Source organism: Loxodonta africana, chromosome 8 (assembly GCF_030014295.1).
Source record: "Loxodonta africana isolate mLoxAfr1 chromosome 8, mLoxAfr1.hap2, whole genome shotgun sequence".
In the NCBI taxonomy this organism is placed as follows: Eukaryota; Metazoa; Chordata; class Mammalia; order Proboscidea; family Elephantidae; genus Loxodonta; species Loxodonta africana.
Window position 1 is genome coordinate 45,262,296 of NC_087349.1, and position 23,629 is coordinate 45,285,924.

Consider the following 23,629-nt stretch of genomic DNA (forward strand, 5'->3'; position numbering starts at 1 on the left):
GAAATTCAGGCTTGCATGTATTTATATAATTTTTTTTTTTTCAAAATGAACATAGTTATTTAAAAATTAAACACCCTGCATCTAATCCTTTGGAACAATTAAAATAAAAATAGTTAAAAATGATTGTCCTTGAAAAACCCACTTGCTTAGAAAAGTTTTCTGGCCATCATCCTGAAGTCACTCTTTGTGAAGTTTAAAAAAATATTAGACATAATCCCTACCAAAATCCTAGCTGCATTTTTTGCAGAAATTGACAAGTTGATCTGAAATTCATATGGAAATGTAGTAGAGTACCAGTAGCCAAAACCTTGAAAAAGAACAAAGTTCTAGGATTCCCAATTTCAAAACTTATTACGAAGCTATAGTAATGTGTACTGCAGAGAATTGGCATAAGGATAGACATATAGATCAATGGAATAGAATTGAGAGTCCTGAAATCAACCCTTGATTTTTGAAAGGGTACCAAGACAATTTAGTGGGGGAAAGAATAGTCTTTTTAGCAAATTGTGCTGGGACAACTGGATATCTGCATGCAAGAAAATGAAGTTGGATCCTTTCCTCATACCATATGCAAAAAAAAAAAAAAAAAACTCAAAATGGATCATAGGCCTCAATGTAACAGCTAACCTTAAAAATCTTAGAAGAAAACAAAGGAGGAAATCTTCACGATCTTGGATTAGGCTATTATTTCTTTAGTATGACACCAGAAGCCTAAGCAACAAAAGAAAAATAGATAAATTGGACTTTATCAAAATTAAAAACTTTTGTGCTTCAAAGGACACTGTTAGGAAAGTGAAAAGGCAACCTACAGAATGGGAGGAAATATTTGCGAATCGTATATCTGATAAAGGTCTAGCATTTACAATGTAGAAAGAACTCTTAAAACACAACAGTAAAAAAAAAATAACCCAATTAAAAAATAGGCAAAGGATTTGAATAGACATTTATTCAAAGATACACAAATGGCCAATAAACACATGAAAATACGCTCAACATCATTAGTCACTAGGAAAATGAAAATCAAAACCACAATGAGATACAACTTCACACCTACTCTTGTTATGTGCCATTGAATCAATTCTGATTCATAGCAACTCTTCTAGGATGGCTCTAATAAGAAAAGATGGGCAATAACAAGTGCTGACGAAGATGCAGAGAAATTAGAACCTTCATAGATTGCTGGTGGGATTGACAAATGGTACAGCCACTTTGGAAAGAGTGTTTGGCAGTTCCTCAAAAAGTTAAACATAGAGTTGCCATATGACCCAGCGATTCCACTCCTAGTTATATACCTAAGAGAGTGGAAAACATATATGTCATGGATTGAATTGTGTCCCCCCAAAAATATGTGTCAGCTTGGTTAGGCCATGATTCCCAGTATTGTGTGGTTGTTCTCCATTTTTTTATTGTAATTTTATGTTGAGAGGATTAGGGTGGGATTGTAACACCACCCTTACTCAGGTCACCTCCCTGATCCAAGATGAAGGGAATTTCCCTGGGGTGTGGCCTGCACCAACTTTTATCTCTCAAGTGATGAAAGGGAAGCAAGCAGAGAGTTGGGGTCTTCATACCAGCAAGGAAGCACCAAGGAAGCAGCACCAGGAGCAGAGCACCTCCTTTGGACATGGGGTCCCTGTGCATGAAAAGCTCCTCAACCAGGGGAAGACTGGGGACAAGGACCTTCCTCCAGAGCCGACAGAGAAAGCCTTCCCCTGGAGCTGACACCCTGAATTTGGACTTGTAACTTACTAGAGTGTGAGAAAATAAATTTCTCTTTGTTAAAGCCATCCACTTGTGGTATTTGTTAGAGCAGCACTAGATGACCAAGACAATGTATCCACACAAAACTGTGATCTTTCATAGCAGTATTATTTATAATGGTCAAAAAGTAGAAACAACCCAAATGTCTATCAGCTGATGAATGGGGAAATTGTGGCATATCCAATACAATTGGAATATTAAAAAAACAAACCTGTTGCCTTTGAGTCCATTCCTACTCATAACAACCCTATAGGACAGAGTAGAGCTGCCCCATAGGGTTTCCAAGGAGCGGCTGGTAGATTTGAACAACTGAACTTTTGGTTAGCAGCCGAGCTCTTAACCACTGTACCACCAGGGCTTCAATGGAATATTACTCAGGTGTAAAAAGGAAAAGAGTATTGACACATGCTACAACATGGATGAACATTGAAAATATACTAAGTGAAAGACAGCAGGCACAATTGCCACACAGTGTATGATTCCATTTATATGAAATAGGAAAATTCATGGAGACAGAAACTAGAATATTGATTTGCAGACGTTGAGGGGAGAGGAATGAGAGTGACTGCTAATGAGTTGGGGTTTATTTTTGGGGTGAAGAAATATTCTGCAATTAGATAGCAGTGATAGTTGTATAGAAACCCTGGTGGCATAGTGCTTAAGAGCTACGGCTGCTAACCAAAAGGTCAGCAGTTTGAATCCACCAGGTGCTCCTTGGAAACTCTATGGGACAGTTCTACTCTGTCCTATAGGGTCTCTATGAGTTGGAATCGACTCGACAGCAATTTTTTTTTAACCTAGCAAAAAGGAGCCCTGGTGGTGCAGTGGTTAAGCACTAATCACAAGATCAGTGGCTGGAACTCACCAGGTGCCCCACAAGAGAAAGAAGTGACAGTCTGCTTCTGTAAAGATTTACAGCCTTGGAAACCCTATGGGGCAGTTCTACTCTGTCCTATAGGGTCAGAATCGGCTTGACCACAATGCATTAATCTGGCAATGTCTTAAACTAAGGAGCAAAATTTAAGCCAAGGAGTTTCAGATTTTATTCTGCAGGAAGAGAAGGTATTTTCTGGCTGGCTTGGTTTCCTCACCCATCTCAGCACCCTACTTAACTTACATCTGAAGTTAACCTGCTCCCTGCGAGTCAGCCGTTCATATCTGAATTTGGCACTGGTTGTTGCCTTTTTGGCGACCACTTGATATTTATGTGAAATGAAGTGTAATTTCATTTCCTGTTACTTGTACAAAGATGCCCAATTCACAAACTGTACCTAACAGGTTTCCACCAATAATTAGCACTCTGTAGGAAGTAAGACACAGAGGACTGAATAGTTTGGAGAAAAAAAAATCTCTCTCCCCTCAGTTCTTCCCTTAACAGAAAGTGGACACACCTTTGGGCAGAGAGTCCTGAGAGGAAGGACAGGAAAGGCTGAAGGTACAACTCTCCAACTTCTGCTGGGGATGAACTGGGTAAGCACGGGAATTCACCAGAATCTGGTTTTGTAATCATATTGAGAAAGCAGCTTATGAGTTTAACATGAATTTAGAGATACTCTTACAAGGACAACCAGGCAGCACCAGTGTTGTCTTTCTGATTTACAGCTGCAATAGCAGACCCGGCATGAATTTCAAATGATGTGATCGTATTCTATCCACCGCCACCACACTAGTGTGAACTCTGTGTAGATCATTTACTGACTCTCCCGATAATAAACACATCAAGATGTGAACATTCTTTTCTTTGGGAGCATAACAGACAGACAGATGCTGTTTGCTGCACTGTGCCTCTATGAGCTGAAATACTGTTATCAATTCTGCATGATAACCAGGGCCACTATAAGAGTTAATTTGGTTTCAGGTAATAGAAAAAATAAGCTTGTTACTGTCAAGTTGATTCTGATTCTTGACAACCCCATGTGTTACAGAGTAGAACTAATCCATAAGCTTTTCTTGCCTGTAATCTTTATGGAAGCAGTTTGCCAGGCCTTTCTTCCATGGTGCCACTGGGTGGGTATGAACTGCCAAGCTTTAGGTTAATAGCTGATTACAAACTGCTTCCACCACCCAGGCTCCTATATGCTGCCCACATAATTGCAAATAGTCTTATTTTTAATGTATCCTCAAATTCTCAGTTGGAATATGCCACTGCTTCCTGCTGGGACCCTGTCTAATATATTCAGCTAGTAATGTCTACGTGGAGAGAGGGGCAAAAGCTTAGGCCCTGGTTAGTGCTTTTCCAAGTGTGAGGAGGTAAGGAGTGTTGTTCCAAGTGATTTGGGGAGGAATGCATCATGGTGGAGAGGCCCTGTGTTGAAAGCTAGGATTAAGCCACCCCTGACTCCATCCTTTCCACCCAGGAGTCCAGTCCCTCCTCCCTAAGTACTGCCCTTACCCAAGGATGTTGGAGCTGCCCAAGCCATGGTGTGGGTTGAGGAGGAGGGGCATGGTCAGGTGCCTGCCAAGCCATCTGCACTCTTGCTATCTGCTCTTCACCTCAGCAGGTTCCAGAGCTTCCTGGGTGTTATCCGACGGGCCCTATGGTGGTCACAGAGCAGGTGATGACCTGCCCAGGGCCATTGTGGGGAGAGAAAAGAGCACAACAAGAAAAGTCTCCACCAGCCTATCCTGTTTGTGTGTTAGACCATGCTTCATCATCTACCCCACCTCAGACTGCCTTCTATTTCTCACAAGGTTTATCATAGATTTTTTTTTTTTTAATTGCCAAGCCAACTCTGTGATCATCAACTTTCCTACCTCTTTTCAGTTTCTTTTGGGATAGGCTTGGGGAAAGGAACCAGCAGTGGCATTCCTTGGTCCTGTGGTTGCACCTGGTTGCTTAAACAGACATAAATCCCTTGTCATTCCCAATATTCTGACTCACGAGGGAAATAATTATTTGCCCAGGGAAGCCTCTTAAATGCATTGGTTCATGGACTGACAATAGACAAGGTCACCTTCCAGAGGCCACCCAATTTATCTCCTTAGGAAAGTCTGTACTCAACACCATCAAAAAAGGACAGATAGGAAACCTCTGCCCAAGTTTGGGAAGGACTGGCTCCACCAACGATGCTTATTATACCTACCACTAACTTGAATACTGTAATAGGTGCTTTACCGCACCGCCCAGATCCTCCTTCAGGAATGTAGGACTTACTGCCCCAGCTGCTGGGAGTGCCGCTAGGAGATAGCCCTCAGCTGTCAGCCCCCTTCACCTATTGCCTCATCTGAAGAAAGCTGTTTTCCCAAGAGAGCCATTACTGACCAGTCGATGAGGGTTGGGAGTGAGAGGCAGTATAAAGACCTGGCTCTTCTGTTTCCAACCTAGTACCATCTTTCCTCGACAGGGTTGGCTAAGGCTACAACTGCTGGGCCTGCGTTACAGCTTGCCTTCTCTCTCTGCCCAGTCCTGCATCCTTCCATTCCCTTCCACAGCTGTTAATTCTGAGAGCCCTTTTCAGTAAACCTACGGCACAGTTATCTTCACTTCAAAGCCTGCTTTGGCCAAATATAAAGGTTAACGGGTGGGTTCTGCAACCAAATCTCAGCTCTGCCTGCCACTTACTAGTAGTGTAAGCTTGGACAATTTTTTAACCTCTGTGTGTCTCAGTTTTCTCACTTTTAAAAATGAGGATAATTATAGTAACTACCATATTTTTACCATATAGGATTTGTGGGTGTCTTAAATGAGTTTATATAAAACACTTCAAAGAGTAGATATTATTATTCTTTATTATTATACTAAATTCAAGGAGGAATCAAGGGATTCTTAAGCAAAGTTTCCTACTTTTGAGTAGCTTACAGTTTTGTTAGAGAGATAATCTATCAATAAATAGAGGTATAATTGAGAATTCAAGACAATATGTGATAAACTGCGAAGATGAACCAGGCAGCAGTTATGACAATTTGGGAATTTGGAGGAAGATGAATGATGTCCTTTTGGTCTAGGCTAGTCATGGCAGATTCTAGAGCAGTGTAGGAAGGATTTGTAAAGGGTCTTGTGGCTAGATGACTAGATGGCTGGAGTGGCAAAGGTATATTCCAAATATAGTTAATGAGAGGTTTCTTAACTCTACCAGATACTGTCTATCCTGTTTCAAATAAGACTGATACATCTTTGTGAGAATTCACCCCTGCAGTGACTATGGGAACAGTCAAATAATAGCTGGATTTAAAACAAAACAAAACTTTTTTTGTGTGTGTGTCAAAAGCCTACTCTTCCTTTCAACAAACCTATGAGGTAGGTACTATTATTATTCCTCCCATACAGATAAGGAAATGAGGCACAGAATGGTTGCCCAAGATTACACAGCTGTTAAGTGGTACTGTTGAGATCCAAGGAGCCCAAGTGATGCAGTGGTTAAGAGTTCAGCTGCTAACCAAAAGGCTGGCAGTTCAAATCCACCAGCCGCTCCTTGGAAACCCTATGGGGTAGTTCTATTCTATCCTGTAGGGTTGCTATGAGTCAGAATCATCTCTACGGCAACAGGCTTGTTTCTGGTTTCGGTTGAGGTCCAAATCCAGGCGGTTCGAGACAGAGTATGTTTTCCTACTCTGTTTCCAAGGCAAGTACTGCTGTCCTCGGAGACACCAAAATAGGTGAATTGAATTGAATCTGTTTATGAAGTGATAGTTATGGGTAAGCTACTAAGCCCCTGGGGAGGGGGGCTTGTTTATCACTTCTCATCTTTTCTGCAAAAGCAATTTTTGCAGCATCTCGAGTTTTGTCATGAGTAAATAAAACAGGTGCTCATTAGACTTCCAGGCTGGTGTAAGTCTAATTTTGAATTGCTGTAAGGGGTGGAGAAGATGAACAACCCTAAATATTCACTATGGAAAACTGGCATCATTTACATTCATGTGGAGTTCATTAACCCAAGTTTCCTTAACTGTGCTGTTTTCAAAAATGGGCAAAAGCTTCTAGAGGTGCAAGTGCAAAGGACAAGGAGGTGGTGTATTTTGAAGAAGAACAAGGAGGAGGAGAAGGAGATTAGGGAGAGGATAAGGAGAAAGGAAGGAAGAGGAGAATCAATAGAAGAATGTCCGTTGCTCCCTCCTAAAGGAGCACATGAACAGGCTCCTTTAGTGCTTTGGTTGTTGTTGGTTGCCATCTAGTCCATTCCCACTCAGGGTGACCCCATGTGTGCAGAGTGGAACTGCTCCGTAGGGTGTTCAAAGCTGTAAACTTTTGGAAGCAGATCACCAGGCCTGTCTTCCCAGGTGATTGTGAGTGGGTTTTAACCGCCAACCTTTTGGCTAATAGTCGAGGCCTTAACCATTTTCTCCAGTCAGGGACTCCTTAGTGCTTTTAGTGAAAGTTAATTAAAAAAATACCTTTCGGAGATGAAACAATACATTACTTGATGGCTGACCCATCTTGAGTTCAGCCTTTGTGGCTTTAATGAGCAGAGAATGTGTGGTATCGTGAGATGTGGAAATGGAATCATCTGGTTTGCACAGGACAAATGGGCTTTTAAAAACATGAAGAAAGCTACGTATTGATGCAAACAATTCCTGAAGTCACTGATTTGTTTTAATGACTCTTCTTTGGTAAAGTGTCTGCTGCCATTCACCAGATGGTGAACATGGGATCAAAGTTCTGATTCCCCCAGGATTAATCATTTTCTTCTTTATCTGCATCAAAGTTCTTTGATATGGCAAAACTTCTTTTTTTCAGTTGAACTTACTGTATGTTTAGATTTGAGTCAAGAATAGTAAATATTGACTTAAAAGGTCATCGCTTACTCGAGAGAAAAGGGTTATCATTAGAAAAACTCCTGTTTGCAAATTTTTTACTCCTTTCCATGGAATAGGTTTTTTTTAAACGTTCTTTAATCTGAAACAGGAATTTGCCCCAAATTCCTTCACCTTTTCACCTTCTTATTTCAAAATATTTAGGGCAATTTTCCTGATTCTACATGGGTGTCATAGCAGTGATTATTAGCACAGAGCCTGGCATTAAAAAAAAAAGCAGACTTGGTTTTTGGCTCTAACATTTTTCTGACAGCTAACAATAGGCAAGATACTGGTTTTTATGGCAGTTTTGAGTTTCAAAAGATATAATCAATATGAAGATTTTTCCTCAGTGCCTGACACTCAATAAATATTAGCTATTCATGCTATTATACTACTTAAAAACACTTACATGTATGCAAATTATGGTATGCTGTGGGTTTGCATAATCTAAAACCTCTGCTACAGATTACAGAATCTAGATGAAAAGGGGCTAGTCAGTTTTCCAAATAGATTAACCTTAAAAATCCTTGAATAGAGATATCATTTAAATGTGTTTTTTTAAAATTAGGCAGGCACTTCAAACCAGCCTGATTTATACTTTTCAAATGGTGAGTTTCACTTTAGAATTTAATTTAAATTCATAGGTCACAATCCCCAGCAGAGTTCAAATAACATACTATATAAATATGTACTAATTGAAATAATATGTTAATGTGCATACACTGTGCGTGTTCATGTGTGTGTAAGTGTGACCACTAAGTATTTAAACGGGGAATCATAGGCCCTCCGATTAGTGGCATTGGGCTTCTTAGTTACAGACAACTGGGGAAGTGCATTGCAGAATCACCTTTACAGACTTTTTCAAAATGCGGATGCCTGGGCCTGTCCTCATACTTAGTGAATCAGAATTTCCAGGAATGAGGTCCAAATATTTGTACTTTTAATGTTAATATCCTGCCATAAACAATCGAAAATGAGAAAATACATAAAACTATGGTTTTTATACATTGGATAATAATTGGCAGCAAAAGACTTAACCATGAAAAAAGGCAAACAAATGAGGTGAGCCCTTCAATTGCTCCAGCTTTCTGCCTGAAGGCCATTTCCAGGCCTTAGCACAGAAAGAAAAACACAATCCAAGCCTAAGGGTCTTGCTATGGCTTCAAGGAGACCAGTTTAGCTCGAATTTGTGGAGCAGAGTATCAGAGAGAAAGGAGAAAGTTGCACAGACAGTGCTCTGGCAAAAAGGATTTTTCAGATGTAGTTAAGATGTCAAATCAGTTGACTTTTAGTTAATCAAAAGGAAGATTAACCTGAGTGGGATTGACTTAATCAGGTAAGCCCTAAATGGGACAGGTCCCTTTCTATGAAGAGATTTGAAGCGTGAGAGGGCCTCTGGAGGGCCAGTGAAGGAGGCCACATGATAAGGACCCGAGTGTGACCTCAAGGAGCTGAGCTTTACAAGAAATGGGGGCCTCAGCTAAACAGTCCAAGGAAATGAATTCTGCCAACAACTCGAGAGAGCATGGAAGCAGATTGTTTGAGCCTCCAGATGAGGATGTAGCTGGATGACACCTTGATTTCAGCCTTGTGAAACCCTGAGCTAAAACATGTTGGACTCCCGATCCACAGAAATTGTGAGATAATAAATTTGTGTTGTTCTAAGCTGGTAAATTTGTGACAGTTTATTACACATCGATAGAAAATTAATACAAAAACTGTCCAATTTTCAAGCCAAATGTAGAGGAAATACAAAGGAGCCAGAACTTTATGGACTTAAAAATAAAACTAGATCTTTTTCCAAACTCTTACGATGGTAAACTATTCTCAAATTAATAAATGGCTTCCAGGCAAAGATCAAACTCAGGATGGTCCTGTAGAATCTTTTGTTAAGACCTCAGAATGATTTAAGATGACTGTTATGGATTGAATTGTATCCCCTAAAAATATGTGTTGAAATCTCAACCCTAACTGTAAATATGACCCTGTTTGGAAATAGGAGTTTTATTTTGTTATGTTAATGAAGTCATACCAGAGTAAGGTGGATCCTAAACTTAATTACTTCTGAGTTATAAAAAGAACAGAATAGACACAGAGATACACATGGCAGGTGCATCTACAGTCCAGGAACTCCAAGAATTGCTGGCTACTGGAAGCAAAATAGACCAGGAAAGACCTCCCTCTAGAGCCATGCCATGAATGAGACTTCTAGCCTCCTGAACTGTAAGAAAATAATTTTTTTGTCTTTAAAACCATCTGCTTGTGGTATTTTTGTTGTTGTTGTTTTTAACTAAGGTAACTAAGAAAATGATGCCTCATTAGCCCTTTTAAATAGGCGAAAGTCCTTCTAAAGACCTTCTGTAAAGCAAGGCAACTTCTTAGAATCTGAAGAGCATTGTTTGACAGCAGCTTTATAAGGACTCCAGAGTAGAAGACAGCCTACATTAAAGAGATATGAGGTTGTGGCTTTCTTAAAAGAACTGAATCTTAATAAGATTCATGGAGAGCCCACAGATTATTTAAGAGAATTGTACTGATGGAAGCACTATTGGCTTGAACTAAGAGGGACAGAATCCAGACAAAATGCATACTGGCCTTTGGTCCCCTGAACTTCTGTAGTCAGGAAGCACATTGAGAAAATCAGTCAACGGCAAACACAAACTACATCTAGAGAAAAGGCAGAGTGACTGAGAAGATTGAACCAAGAGTGCAAAGGGAAGAGCCAAAAACAATAGAGACTCATTCCCAGGGAGCAGTACTGAGATTTTCATTAAGAAATTGGCAACAAGTGCCTGGTTGTTTTTTAGAATTGCTTTATGGGCCAGTGACTACCTCGTGCCTCTCTCCATGTTTCCTCCTGTTTTGAATGGAAATATCTATTGTCTTTATTCTGTGAATGTCTGTCCTATAGTTATATCTTGGGAGGGGGGCACAGATCATTTAGCTCTTTGGTTGTCATGTCGTCAGATTGAAAAGAACCATATTTAAGTAGTTGTACCTGAATAACCACACCCAAGGAGCCTTATCCACACCTAGACCTGATTTACATGATGAGACCTTGACCTCAAGCCTAAGCCCAATGCTGTAACTGCATGAGATTTTGAGGGGCTTAGGGAATAAGTGTATTTTATATCTGGAAGAAATTAGTGTTGGCTAGAGAGCAAAGTGTAATGATTTGAAAAGCAATGCCCCCAGATTCTGTGGTACTTCTCCAATCAGTAGATGAGAACTATGTCCCCACTTTTTAAATCTGGATTCTGTGACTGCTTGGTTAATAGAATGTAGTGGAAGTGACCTGCCAGTTTCCAAGCTCAGACCTTAAGAAACTGCCATCCTCCACTTTCTGCCTTTTCAGATGCTTGCTCTTGGAACCCAGCCACCATGCTATAAGGAAGCTAGAGCAGCCCACATGGAGAGAAACCGAGGTCCCCAAACCACAGTCCCAGGTGACATTAAGTTGCCAGCCATGGAATGAGCCATCTTGGAAGTAGATCCCCAGGCCCCTGTGGAGTGCAGACAAGCCTTCTCCACCAAGTCTCACCCGAATTGCAGATTTGTGAGCTAAATAAAAGACTGTTGTTATTTTAAGCCCCTAAGTTTTAGGATGGCTTGTTATACAGCAATAAATATCAGATATGGTTGAATTTTCTAGTGTGTATCACAGGGACTTGCACTTGCAGGCACACAAGAAATGCTTGTTAAATGAATATATAAGTGACCAAATAAACTATAAGCAGAAATTGAGGTGAATCTCAGATCAGGGTTGGTTCCTGCAATCTTCTGAGACTCAAAGGCAGAGAAGTAATAGCAGACAGATCTTTCAGGAGACAAGGTTCAGTGTCTCAGGGGAAATCTTCATAAACAGGGATCTCAAAATCACTATAATCAGAGAGAAAACAGCAGTAAGAACAGCTGAGCACAGCAAAGAATTTTGGCAAAGAAATCCTCATATTTCCCCTGCTGTGGGCCAGGGTTGGGCCCAGTCTGCCTCTTCCCTACCTGCCTAACTGAAGGTGCTAACAGTGACAGCACTAGACCCAAGTCAGCCCCTTTTGGATTCTGCCCTAATGAGGCACCGGGCATCAGCCTGTGTGTAAGAAGCTCTTCGAAAGGGAACTCCAGAACTGGCCAGAGTCGCTCACCTTCACCTTGATCAACCTCTTAACTCCCTGATTATTTTCCTGTCTCCAGTTCTCTATCTGCCAGAATCCTCTATCGCAATGTACCAATTGACTGTTTTTCCCCCGCTTCAACCTTTTAGTCAACTTCTTGACTTCCAATTCTTTCTCCACTCCTTAATGATCAGTAACAAAACTAAGCCAAAGCAGCTTATATCTTACATCAAGCCTGTGGTCTCTGAAGGACCCATATTGTTGTGAGGGTAACAAATTTTGACACAAGCTTTTGTACTTTAGATCAGTTGTCTGGCTCAGGTGCTCTTGGACCCATACAAGCTTCTCCAAAAATAAGGACAGCAGGGGAAGCAAGATTGGGGAGGAGGGGGTTGGCCCTCTGGCTCTTTCTTTTTTGGCTTCAATATTCCCCATTCTTCTCACCTTTAAGCACGTATATGTGAACATAAATATGTGTGTGAGCATGTGTGTATGCATGTATGTGTGTGTGTGTTTTGGTGTTTTTAGTGTATTTCCAAGAGGACCTTTAAGCAACTCTTCTCCTCAAACTATGTACTCCTCTCCACTGAAAGAACTTGACTCTTGTAACCAAATGCGTTTCCCTTGTTTAAAAGAAAAAACATTGGAAATTGATTTGATGCTTCCTTAAAAAGCTAGAAATTGAACTACCGTATGATCCACCAATTGCACTCCTTGGAATATGTCCTAGAGAAATAAGAGCCTTTACAGGAACAGATAGATGCACACCCATGTTCACTGTAGCACTGTTTACAATAGCAAAAAGATGGAAGCAACCAAGGTGCCCATCAATGGATGAATGGATAAATAAATTCTGGTATATTCACACGGTGGAATACTATGCATCAATATAGAACAAGGATGAGTTTGTGAAACATTTCATGACATGGAGGAATCTGGAAAGCATTATGCTGAGTGAAATTAGTCAGTTGCAAAAGGATAAATATTGTATGAGACCACTATTATAAGAAATCAAAAAATACTTTAAATAGAGAAGAAAATATTCTTTGAAGGTTACGAGAGGGGGGAATTCACTAATTAGATAGCAGACAAGCACTATTTTAGGTGAAGGGAAAGCCAACACACAGTACAAGACAACACACAGTACAGGAGTACAGGAGCACAACTGGACTAAACCAAAAGCAAAGAAGTTTCTTGAATAACTAACTGAATGCTTGCTTCAAAGGCCAGTGTAGCAGGGGCGGGGGCTTGGGGACCATGGTTTCAGGGGACATCTAAGTCAATTGGCATAATAAAATCTATTAAGAAAACATTCTGCATCCCACTTTGGAGAGTGGCATCTGGGGTCTTCAGTGCTGGCACATGGCCATCTAAGATGCATCAATTGGTCTCAACCCACCTGGAGCAAAGAAGAATGAAGAACAGCAAAGATAGAAGGTAACTATGAGCCCAACAGACAGAAAGCGTGACATGAACCAGAGACTACATCAGCCTGAGACCAGAAGAACTAGATGGTGCCCAGCTACAACCAATGACTGCCCTGACAGGGAACACAATAGAGAACCCTTGAGGGAGCAGGAGAGCAGTGGGATGCAGACCTCAAATTCTCATAAAAAGACCAGACTTAATGGTCTGACTGAGACTAGAAGGACTCTGGAGGTCATGGTCCCCAGACCTTCTGTTAGCCCAAGACAGGAACCATTCCCAAAGCCAACTCTTCAGACAGGGATTGGACTGGAGTATGGGATAGAAAATGATACTGGTGAGGAGTGAGCTTCTTGGATCAGGTAGACATATGAGACTATGTGGGCAGCTCCTTTCTGGATGAGAGGGCAGAGGGGGTCAGAAGCTGGTCGAATGGACATGAAAATAGAAAGTGGAAAGGAGTATGCTGTCTCATTAGGGGGAGAACGACTATGAGTACATAGCAAGGTGTGAATAAATTTTTCTATGAGAGACTGACCTGATTTGTAAACTTTCACTTAAAGCACAATTAAAAAAAAAAAAAATTTAAAAAGAAAAACAAAACAAAACCAGAGAGCTGTTTTGTCAAAGAGAGAATATAAGAAGGGGAGGTGCTCATACCAGGTATTGCATGTTGTTGTTCTCGTTAGTTGCCATTGAGTCCATTCAGACTCATGGCCACCCCATGTGCATAGGACCTATTTTACTAGTTATTCTCTCAGCATGGCATTTCCATGGGCTAGTCACTCAGTAATGGCACCCAGACACCCCACATGTCGGCACTGAACTCCCAGGATGTTCTCATTAGCAAAGTCTCAGCCTCTGGACAGATGCAAAGAAAAAGCAAGGGGAAAAAAAAAAAAAATATATATATATATATATATATCTCCATTCAGATACATTCTCCCAAGTGGTTCATAGAATAAAATGTGGGCTGACTGAATTGCATAATGCTCCCTCTGACCACCCCAACAGAAAGTGCGTACGTTCTTAAAATGAAAGAGCCAAAGAAGTCAGTTGTCTAAAATGTGCTGCATGTGTTTTTTCCTTTCCTGAGGGAAAACCTGTTCAACTTTGTGTTTCACCACTCATAAATTATCAAGTTATTTCTCACTTATGGCATAAATATCAGTCTGGTTGGAATAGGCACCCACACATCAGCTGAGACTGAAGAGAGCTAAATTTACAAAACATTAAATCAATAAGCATGTGTGAATGGGTAAACAGCGTGATATCCTTTAACTTAATAAGGCCACAGCATTACTGTTAATCATCTGTTTTGCAACTTCAGAAGTTTTTTTTTCCCTTCTAATTTTTTAGTGTCACTGGAAAAGTAGATGAGTGAGGGTCCTTCTATCAGAAGAAAACAGTATATCTCAAAGTAGAAAATGAGAGATTATACCAGGGAGATGAAGTCATGATAATATCCAGAGTGTTGCAATCATTACAAGATGCTTTATTTGTAAGAAAGAAATAATAACTGCAACTCATTTTCCTTATTGTTTCTACTAATGAGAAACCCTGGAACAGACAGGGCTGCCAGATGTCTCTCATGAAAATACCAGTCCTCCAGATGGGGAGTGGGAACAAATTAATAAAGACCTAGGAACCGACTGATAAAAATAGCATTTCTTCTCTCTCCCCTATCCTAGGGCTTCCCTCAAAACGTGTCTCCAAACCCACATGGACAAACTGACAATCCTTACATTAAAAAATATCTTTCTGTAGAGTAGTATCCACCTCCACAATGGAGTATCCTTTTACTTTATTAAGCAAATGTCATAATAGCCTAGACGGGAGTACACTCTTTCCTTACTTATCAACATGGTTACGTTCCAAAGACCAGATCATTATGTAAAATTGGTGTTATGTGAAAATGGAGGATGATCACATCAGATCACAAAAATGGAAGATGGCTACTCATTACATAGCTGCCAAATTACATCATTACATAACTGCCAAACCACTGAGAATCATGGCTCAGCCGAGATGACATGTAACCTTACCATCAAAGCTAGTGTTACTCTTGCCTTGCACCTTGGTGTTCATTCCTGCCAGACATATGTCTTTAATGTGCAAAATAGTCAGATAGTAGGTTTTTTACTATTGTAAATGCCAAATGTCAGATATGAGATAGTTGATAAGTGAAGAGAAAGTGTATTTGCATTGGATTATTTACCAATGCCCAGAACTTTTTCAAGAACAATGTACTGGAGGGGAACCTCCACAGATGAGAGATTTCATCTGGTGGAAGATGTTAATAACTATTACTCATTGGTGGAAGCTATCCAAAACCCATTGCTGTAGGATCAATTCTGACTCATAGCAACTCTATAGGACAGTGTAGAACTGCCCCATAAGGTTTCCAAGGAGCTCCTGGTGGATTTGAACTGCCAACCTCTTGGTCAGCAGCCATAGCTCTTAACCAGGGTTTCCTTAGTCCCCTAATAAGAAATCAGTAATTTTCCCAGGCTTAGTCCCCCTAAAGCCTGGTAAAATTGCTGATTTCCTATTCATTGGTGTGTCCTCTGTGTACACAGAGGTATCCAAAGGCTGCCATTATGGAAAAAAGCAGACACACGAGGCCTCTTTTAAAATAGATTTCTCCATCTAGAGTAGGTACAGGAAGTTGACATCCATTCCTGACCAGTGCTTCTTAGTTACTTCTTATGGAAGATGTTTCCCTTTAATTAGCTACAGATAGTATTCTTACATATACTATAGTCTGTTACAGCCCTTGCAATACTGTAATCATTTCTGGGTCACCAAATGTAGCTTATGGCCAAGAACTTCTTGCAAGCAATTGCTTCACTGTGCTTCACCTACTGTCGCCAAGATAACGTGACAGATGTCTTCTGGAATAGCAATGAGATCTAAAAGTCATTCTTGTAGGCAGGTAGCTCATAATGGCATCTTGTTAAAAGCTTGGGTTCCTCTGCCCTTCTCTCCTGACCACTCCTTCCACACTGCATTTGAGTCCAGGCAGTTGATATGATGTGCTCAGCCTGAATAAGATAGATCAAGGAAATATTTGATATTAAATCTCTTCCAGAGGAGGTGGCTCGATAGTCTGGGGCCATGGGGACAGGCAGCCCAGGGTACTGGAATTAGATGTTGTTCTTTCAGCCTGTTAATAAGAGTGGAGTAATAATAAGTGACAATCTGTATTTCTGCATGTCTATAACATAATAACTAAGATATATAGGCTGATCTTTAGAAAAAAGTACTCAAAGAACCTTGTGACCAGCATGATTTTTAAAGGCACTGCCATGGAGTAAGTAACAGAACTCTTTTTCTTCTTTGATAAAAGAAAGACTTCTTTCCTGACTTATGCCCAGTTTTGTAGTGAAAATTAGATCTGTTCTTGGTGATAAGAAATCTCAATGCCATCTGATATTTGTGGCTGCATTATTCAGAGTAATTAATTACACAGACAACCCTGAAATCTCAGGGGTTTAACACAGTAAGAGTTTATCTCTCACTTGCATCACAGCCCAATGCTGGCCAGGCAGACCTCTGTCTTCTACTATGATGTCTGGAATGTGTGCCCTCCAAGATTGCCTCCACTGGGGAAGAGAGAGATGGAGAAGGCATACCAATTCTTACTTGTTTCAGCCTGGAAGTGACACATTCAGAAACCATAGGTCAAACTAGTCATATGGCCCTAGCCTAAGTACAAGGAAGAATGGGAAGTGTAAGAGAGCATGTGGGTATTTAGTGAGTACAGGCTCTGTCACTGTAGCTAGGGACAACTCTCGGGTCATATTGTAAATCAACAGAAATTAATTTTAGCAAGGCAGCCCTACTGTTTTTAGAATCTACATTTTATACTCTTAAATCTGTAAGCAGAGTAGGTATTGGCATTTCTGATTTAATCTGCAGATATTGTGGAGCATATGCTTTCTGCCCTCTGCAAAGCCTGTTAGTAATAGCTTATTTTTGTGGTTAGGATATCTGTCTGTTAGGGACGAGTCCTTTCGTTTCTGTGATATAGTGATACAGACTAGTGCTAGTGCTCTCACGTCAAACTTGGTTTAGTCAAAATGGGTTGGAGGGCCATTGTGAAAGCCTCTTAGAAGATGATCCTGCAACATTATCTAAGACGTAGTTAACATTTTGGGGTTGAAACAGATGGTGCACTTCAGCAGTAAATATTCAGTATACACCAGACGGTTGATCTTACATGCAAATCAGAAATCTCTAGACAATGACTGATGGTACTTGTGAATGTTTTTCCTCAAGCTCATCAGGTGTGTTTGGCATAGTGTATCCAGAGAACTGAGTGATCCTACTTTGGTGATCTGTGTTACACAGACAACGGGAGCATGATACACTCCTGACCAAAACCCAGTATTTAATTTACTTCATGATGGAACTCAGCTTCTCAGCATAGGCATCCCAAGAAGTGGCTTGATGTTAGATTGTTCAATTTGTGTCACTCAAGTTTCGTGTTTGAGAGTCTATTCATTTGCTTACCAATAGGTAGATTTGTACTGTTCTATTCACCAGTATTTTTGGGGAAAGCATCCCCTCTGTGTTTAATTTTGTTAAAAATAAAAAGCAGCAAGAGCAGAGCAGGCTTTCAGTGAGACTGTTCTTAATTGCGTTAGAAAGACTAGCCACTTTCACCTGCATTTTCTAAGAAACTGAAAGAGGGCAAAAGCCCTGCCATTGAACTGCTGTAATTATAGACACACGTATAATTCGGGAACCCGTATCTTGAACAACTTTTCCTCTTTTTCACACAAGTTGCAGGTAATTCAGTAAAGTATTTTGAATCTTCTTATTATATTTTCAGTAGAGAAAGGCTGATGGTTTCACACCGTGGTAGCTGAAAAGGGTTTGAGTACCATTAATCTCACATTATCTGCAGGTCTGGGAATTGTTCATGTATTTGCACCTTGCCCTTTCCTTTCAGGCTTATCCTGATTCATCACAAATTCAAGTACAACATGTCTTTCCAGGAAGTCTATAAAAATGCTGCTGCCTCTGAGGAGGGACACAAGGACATGTATGTGTTTGAGAAGAAGGCAGAAGTATAAATTGAGGTAAGTTTATCCACATGTAATTGGCAGAGTAAGGACTAGTTACATGTATTATCTGTTCCTAGAAAAGAGGCAGGAGAGTACAGTGGTTAAACATATGGATTTGGAATTAAATTTCCTGGGTTCAAATTCCTTCTGCCACCTACTAGTATGTGACTTCATGTCTCTGAGTCTCAGAGGGTAGTAATCGTATGTATGCCACAGTGTTGTGATGGATAATGGGATTGTACTTATAAAGAATTTAGCATAGTTTTACAATTAAAGTTAGTATCATTATTTTCACACTTGCTAACATAAGAGAGCTTAACCTAGTGCTGGCAAGGCCCTGAATCATAGAGCATTATGATAAGACCATTTTAACAACATGAATGACTCCTAGAGTCCTGCAATACACACAGCCTATTAAGTGGACAGCCTTCCATTCCATTCAGTCAGGCTGTGTCTATGCAGGGCCATCATTTTGACTAAATGAAGTGGGACCATTAACAAACTGCTGCACATAAGCTTTATGAAGGGATTAAGTGCCACCAAGACAACTAGGCGCTTAAGAAAATAGCTGTTTGACTTGTTTTTTCCCCTAAGTGAATTGTCTTAATTGACTAATTAATATCTTTGTAGCCACAACATGAATTTTTAAATAAATAACATATGCAAATTTTTAATTAATGAGTTTGTCTTCTAATGATATAATTTTATTGAAGGACCAAATGGCCAACTGGTTCATTACCCTGTTCCTGTTTATTATCTATATAGACCACTAGTCTAGCTGTTGTTGATAGTTGCTATTGAGTTGATTTCAACACATACCAATATCACGTGACAGAGCAGAACTGCCCCATAGGATCTCTAGGCTGTAATCTTTACAAAAGCAGATGGCTAGGTCTTTTTCCCGTGGAGTCTAGCTGTTAGTAACGTATAAAAGATACACAGACAGGACTTTTCTTATCACAGAGTACATAAAAGACAGGGACATTATTTTTTATTTGGAGCCCTTCAGTATTTCAAGGTGAAGCACCCATAAATGGCTTTGGATTATGTGGTAACTATGCCAAAAATTTAAACTACATTGTGTAAACTTTAACTACAGTATGCAAAATTATATCGCCAGCTTCTTATACGCATAATTGTAGCTGCTACATTAAAAGTTAAGGGGGTGCAAAGTCAAGAGTTGAGCAGACTAGGCTAAGGTCGGTAAACTAGAAAAGGGGATCCAAGCAAGTTCGAATAGACAGTGGCTGAAGAGTGTGAAGTCAAGGCGTGGAGTTTAAGAATCAAGATAAGGTGTTAAATATGAAGGAGGAAGGTTGAGGAGAAGAAAAAAAAAAAGGCAGAAGAAAGGAAGGGAAGGAAAATAAAAGGGAAGGATGCTATAGTCCTGGGCTTTTAGGCTCGCTTTAGTGGAATGCACGAATAGGCTGACTCCATTTAAAGAGCCACAAATGGAGCAGACACTGTGTAAGCTCCTGCAAATCACTTAATCTCTCTGAACCTCAGTTTCTCTCATACGCATATGAGGATAATATACACAACTCATGATCATACTGGAAGAATAAAACGAAATAACATAAAAGCATCTTGCGTTGGTTTTACACATGATAAACCAAAAAAAAAAAAAAAAAACCTAACCTGTTGCCATTGAGTAGATTCCGACTCATAGTGACCCTAAAGGACAGATTAGAACTGTTCCACAGGGTTTCCAAGGAGTGGCTGGTGGACTCAAACTGCCCACCTTTTGGTTAGCAGCCAAATGCTTAACCACTGCGCCACCAGGACTCCTTTCACAGAGTAGGTACTTGATATTCTACACTGGCTACACATTTGAATCACAGCAGAACCTTAAAACATACTCTTACCTGAGCTTCATCCTAGGCTCAATTAAGTCAGAACTTCTAAGGGTAAAGTCACACATTGCTGTATTGTAAAAGCTCCCCAGGTAATCCTGATATACAGCCAATGTTGACAACCACTAAATTACATAAATATCTATTGCCTTCTCTCTCTGCACATTCCTCTATATACTAATATTTAAATATGTATGAAATGAAACTTGTTATTAGGATCTGTTTAACCTGATAGGGATCCTACCAGCATGATATATTTATATATTAACTTATGATTAGAATATAATATCAAACAGATTGGTAAATTGTTGTCTATTATAATTAAGACTCCACCTGATTATTAGATATTATATAACTTTTTACTTACTGTCCACCACTTTTATGAGACTGTAAGAACTCTCTGTAGGGCAAGCATTGCCTCATTAGGGCATGGTATTGTCTCTTTTACTCACCTCTTATTTCTGGAACCTGGAACTGCACATGGCACAGAGTAGACAATAAATGTTTACTGAATTAATGAATAACTCTAAATAACAAGATGGCCACTGATATGAATTGAATCGTGTCACCCAAAACGTGTGTCAACTTGGCTAGGCCATGATTCCTGGTATTGTGTTGTTATCAACCATTTTGTAATCTGATATGATTTTCCTATGTGTTGTAAACCCTACCTCTATGATGTTAATGAGGCAGGATTAGAGGCGGTTATGTTAATGAGGCAGGATTCAATCTACAGGATTATGTTGTATCTTGACCACTCTCTCTTGAGATATAAAAGAGAGAATCAAGCCAAAAGGAGTGGGACCTCATACACCAAGAAAGAAGCACCAGGAGCGGAGCTCATCCTTTGGACCTGGGGTCCCTACACTGAGAAGCTCGTAGGCCAGGGGAAGATTGATGACAAGGACCTTCCCCCAGAACCAATAGAGGGAAGAGAAAGACTTTCTCTGGAGCTAGTCCTCTGAATTCAGACTTTTAGCCCCCTTAACTGTGAGAGAATAAATTTCTGTTTGTTAAAGCCATCCACTTACGGTATTTCTGTTATAGCACTCAATAACTAAGACAGCTACCATCATATTGTGATTTTTAGATGTGCTTTGTCTAAAATAATGTCACCCCAGTAAATCTGTGGGGTCCAGACTATTTGGTATCTGCATGGACTCAAATACGAATGAAGATGGCAATTGTATGTCAACAAATTAGATACCAAAATGAAATGGACAAATTTCTAGAACACACAAACTATCAAAGCTTACTCAGGAAGAAATAGAAAATCTGAACAAATTTATGACAAGTAAGGAGATTGAACTAGTAATCAAAAAACTTCCCACAAAGAAAATCCAGAGTCAGATGGCTTCATTGGTGAATTCTACTGAATGTTTAAAGAAGTAGCCTCAATCCTTCACAAACTCCCCCGACAAATAGATGAGGAAGCAACTCTTCCTAACTCATTCTGTAAGGCCAGTATTATCCTAAAACCAAAACCAAACAAAGATATCACAAGAAAAGGAAGCTCTAGAACAATATCTCTTATTAATATAGCTACAAAATTCCTAAGCAAAACACTAGTAATTGAATTCATATAAAAAGAATTATAGGACATGACCAAGTGGGATTTATCCCAGAAATGCTAACTGATACAACATGAAAAAAAATCAATTAATGTACTTCAATTAACAGAATAAAGGACAAAACCACTTGATCATCTCAGTAAATACAGAAAACCCATAGGAAAAATTCCAAAATCCTTTCATGATAAAAACACTAAAAATAAGGGTTAGAAGAAAACTTAACTTGATAAAGGACATCTATGAAAAACTCACAACTATTAATTTTAATAATGAAAGACTGAAAGCTTTTCCCTTAAGATTAGGAACAAGACAAGGATATATGCTCTTGTCAGCTCTATTTAATATTGTACTGGAGGTTCCAGCCAGGGAAATTAGGCTATACAAAGAAATAAAAGGCATCCAGATTGAAGAAGTAAAAGTATCCCCATTTGCAGATAACATGGTCTTCTATGTAGAAAATCCTAAGGAATCCATACACGCACAGAAACACACACACACCAGTTAGAACTAAAAGGATTGCAGGATACAAGAACAATATACAAACACTAGTTGTATTTGCATACACTAGCAATAAATGACATGAAAATGAAATTTAAAAAATTCAATTTACAATAGCATCAAAAAGAATAAACTGTGTAGGAATAAATTTAACAAAAGAAATACAACACTCATAGTTTGACAATGACAAAACATTGTTATAAGAAATTAAAGAACACGTAAGTAAATGCAAAGATATCACATGTTCACGGATTGGAAGATTTAATATTGTTAAGATGGCAGTAATTCTCAGACTGGTCTACAGATTTAATGAAACCCCTATCAAAATCCCAGCTACCTCTTTTGCTCAAATTGACAAACTGATCCTAACATTCAAATGGAATTGCTAAGGACCCAGAATAGCTCAAACAGTCTTGAAAAAGAACAAAGTTATACAACTCAATTTCCCGCTTTCAAAACTTATTACTAAACTATAGTAATCAAGACAATGTGGTACTAGAAAAAGAAAAGATACATATATCAATAGAATAGAACCCAGAGTGCAGAAATAAACCCTTACATTTGTGGTTAATTGATTTTTAACAAGAGATCCAAGACAATTCAGTGGGGGAATGATCATTTCAACAAATGGTGCCGAATAACTGGCTATTCATATGCAAAAAAACAAAGGTGGACCCTTACCTTATACCATATATAAAAATTAACACAAAATGGGTCATAGACTTAAATGTAACTGCTAAGCTATAAAACTCTTACAAGAAAACATGGGAGTAAATATTCCTGACCTTGAATTAGGCAATGGTTTTTTAGATGTGATAACAAAAGCATAGCAACAAAAGAAAAAATAGTCTAATTGGACTTCATTAAATTAAAAATGTGTGTGCTTCACAGCATGCCACCAAGAAAGTGAAAAGACAACCCAAGGAATGGGAGAAAATATTTGCAAATCATATATCTGATAAAGGTCTAGTATTCACAATATAGAAAGAACTCTTAAACTCAATAATAAAAAGACAACACAATTAAAAAATTGACAAATGAAATGAATAGACTTTTCTCCAAAGAAATATACAAGTGGCCAAAAAACACATGAAAAGATGTCCAACTTCATTAGTCATTGGAGAAATAAAATCAAAACCACAGTGTGGTTTTGTCATAACCACTAGGATGGCTATAATAAAAAAGAGAGACAATAATAAGTGTTGGTAAAGCTGTGGAGAAATTAGAACTCTCATCCATTGATGGTGGGATTGTAAAATAGTCCAGCTATTTTGGGAAATCGTTTGGCACTTCCTCAAAATGTTAAACTGGGTTAATGTATGACCCATTACCCAAGAGAATTGAAAGTATATGTCTGCACTAAAACTTGGACATGAATGTTCATAGCAGCATTATTCACGGTAGCTGTCTTAGGCTGGGCTCTCTAGAGAAGCAAAACCAGTAAAGTGTATAAATATATATAGTCAGAGATTTATATTAAGGAAATGACTCATGCAGTTGTAGAGGCTGGAACACCCCAAGTGCATGGGTCAGGCTGAAGGCTTCTCCTGATTCGCATAGCCACAGGGGCTGGTGAACCCAAGATTAGCAAGTCAGAGAGCAAG

At 39.4% G+C, this 23,629-nt stretch overlaps 1 protein-coding gene across 1 annotated transcript in view; it reads left to right on the forward strand.

The window, feature by feature from the left end:
* The window catches only part of ORC5 (origin recognition complex subunit 5), a 174,806-nt gene that overhangs the window by 124,593 nt on the left and 26,584 nt on the right, over window positions 1-23,629 (forward strand). Inside the window, exon 14 of the mRNA XM_064289884.1 lies at window positions 17,989-18,118. Within this exon, the coding sequence (XP_064145954.1) occupies window positions 17,989-18,112 (124 nt within the window). The 3' untranslated portion in view covers window positions 18,113-18,118. The remainder of the gene's footprint in view (window positions 1-17,988; window positions 18,119-23,629) is intronic.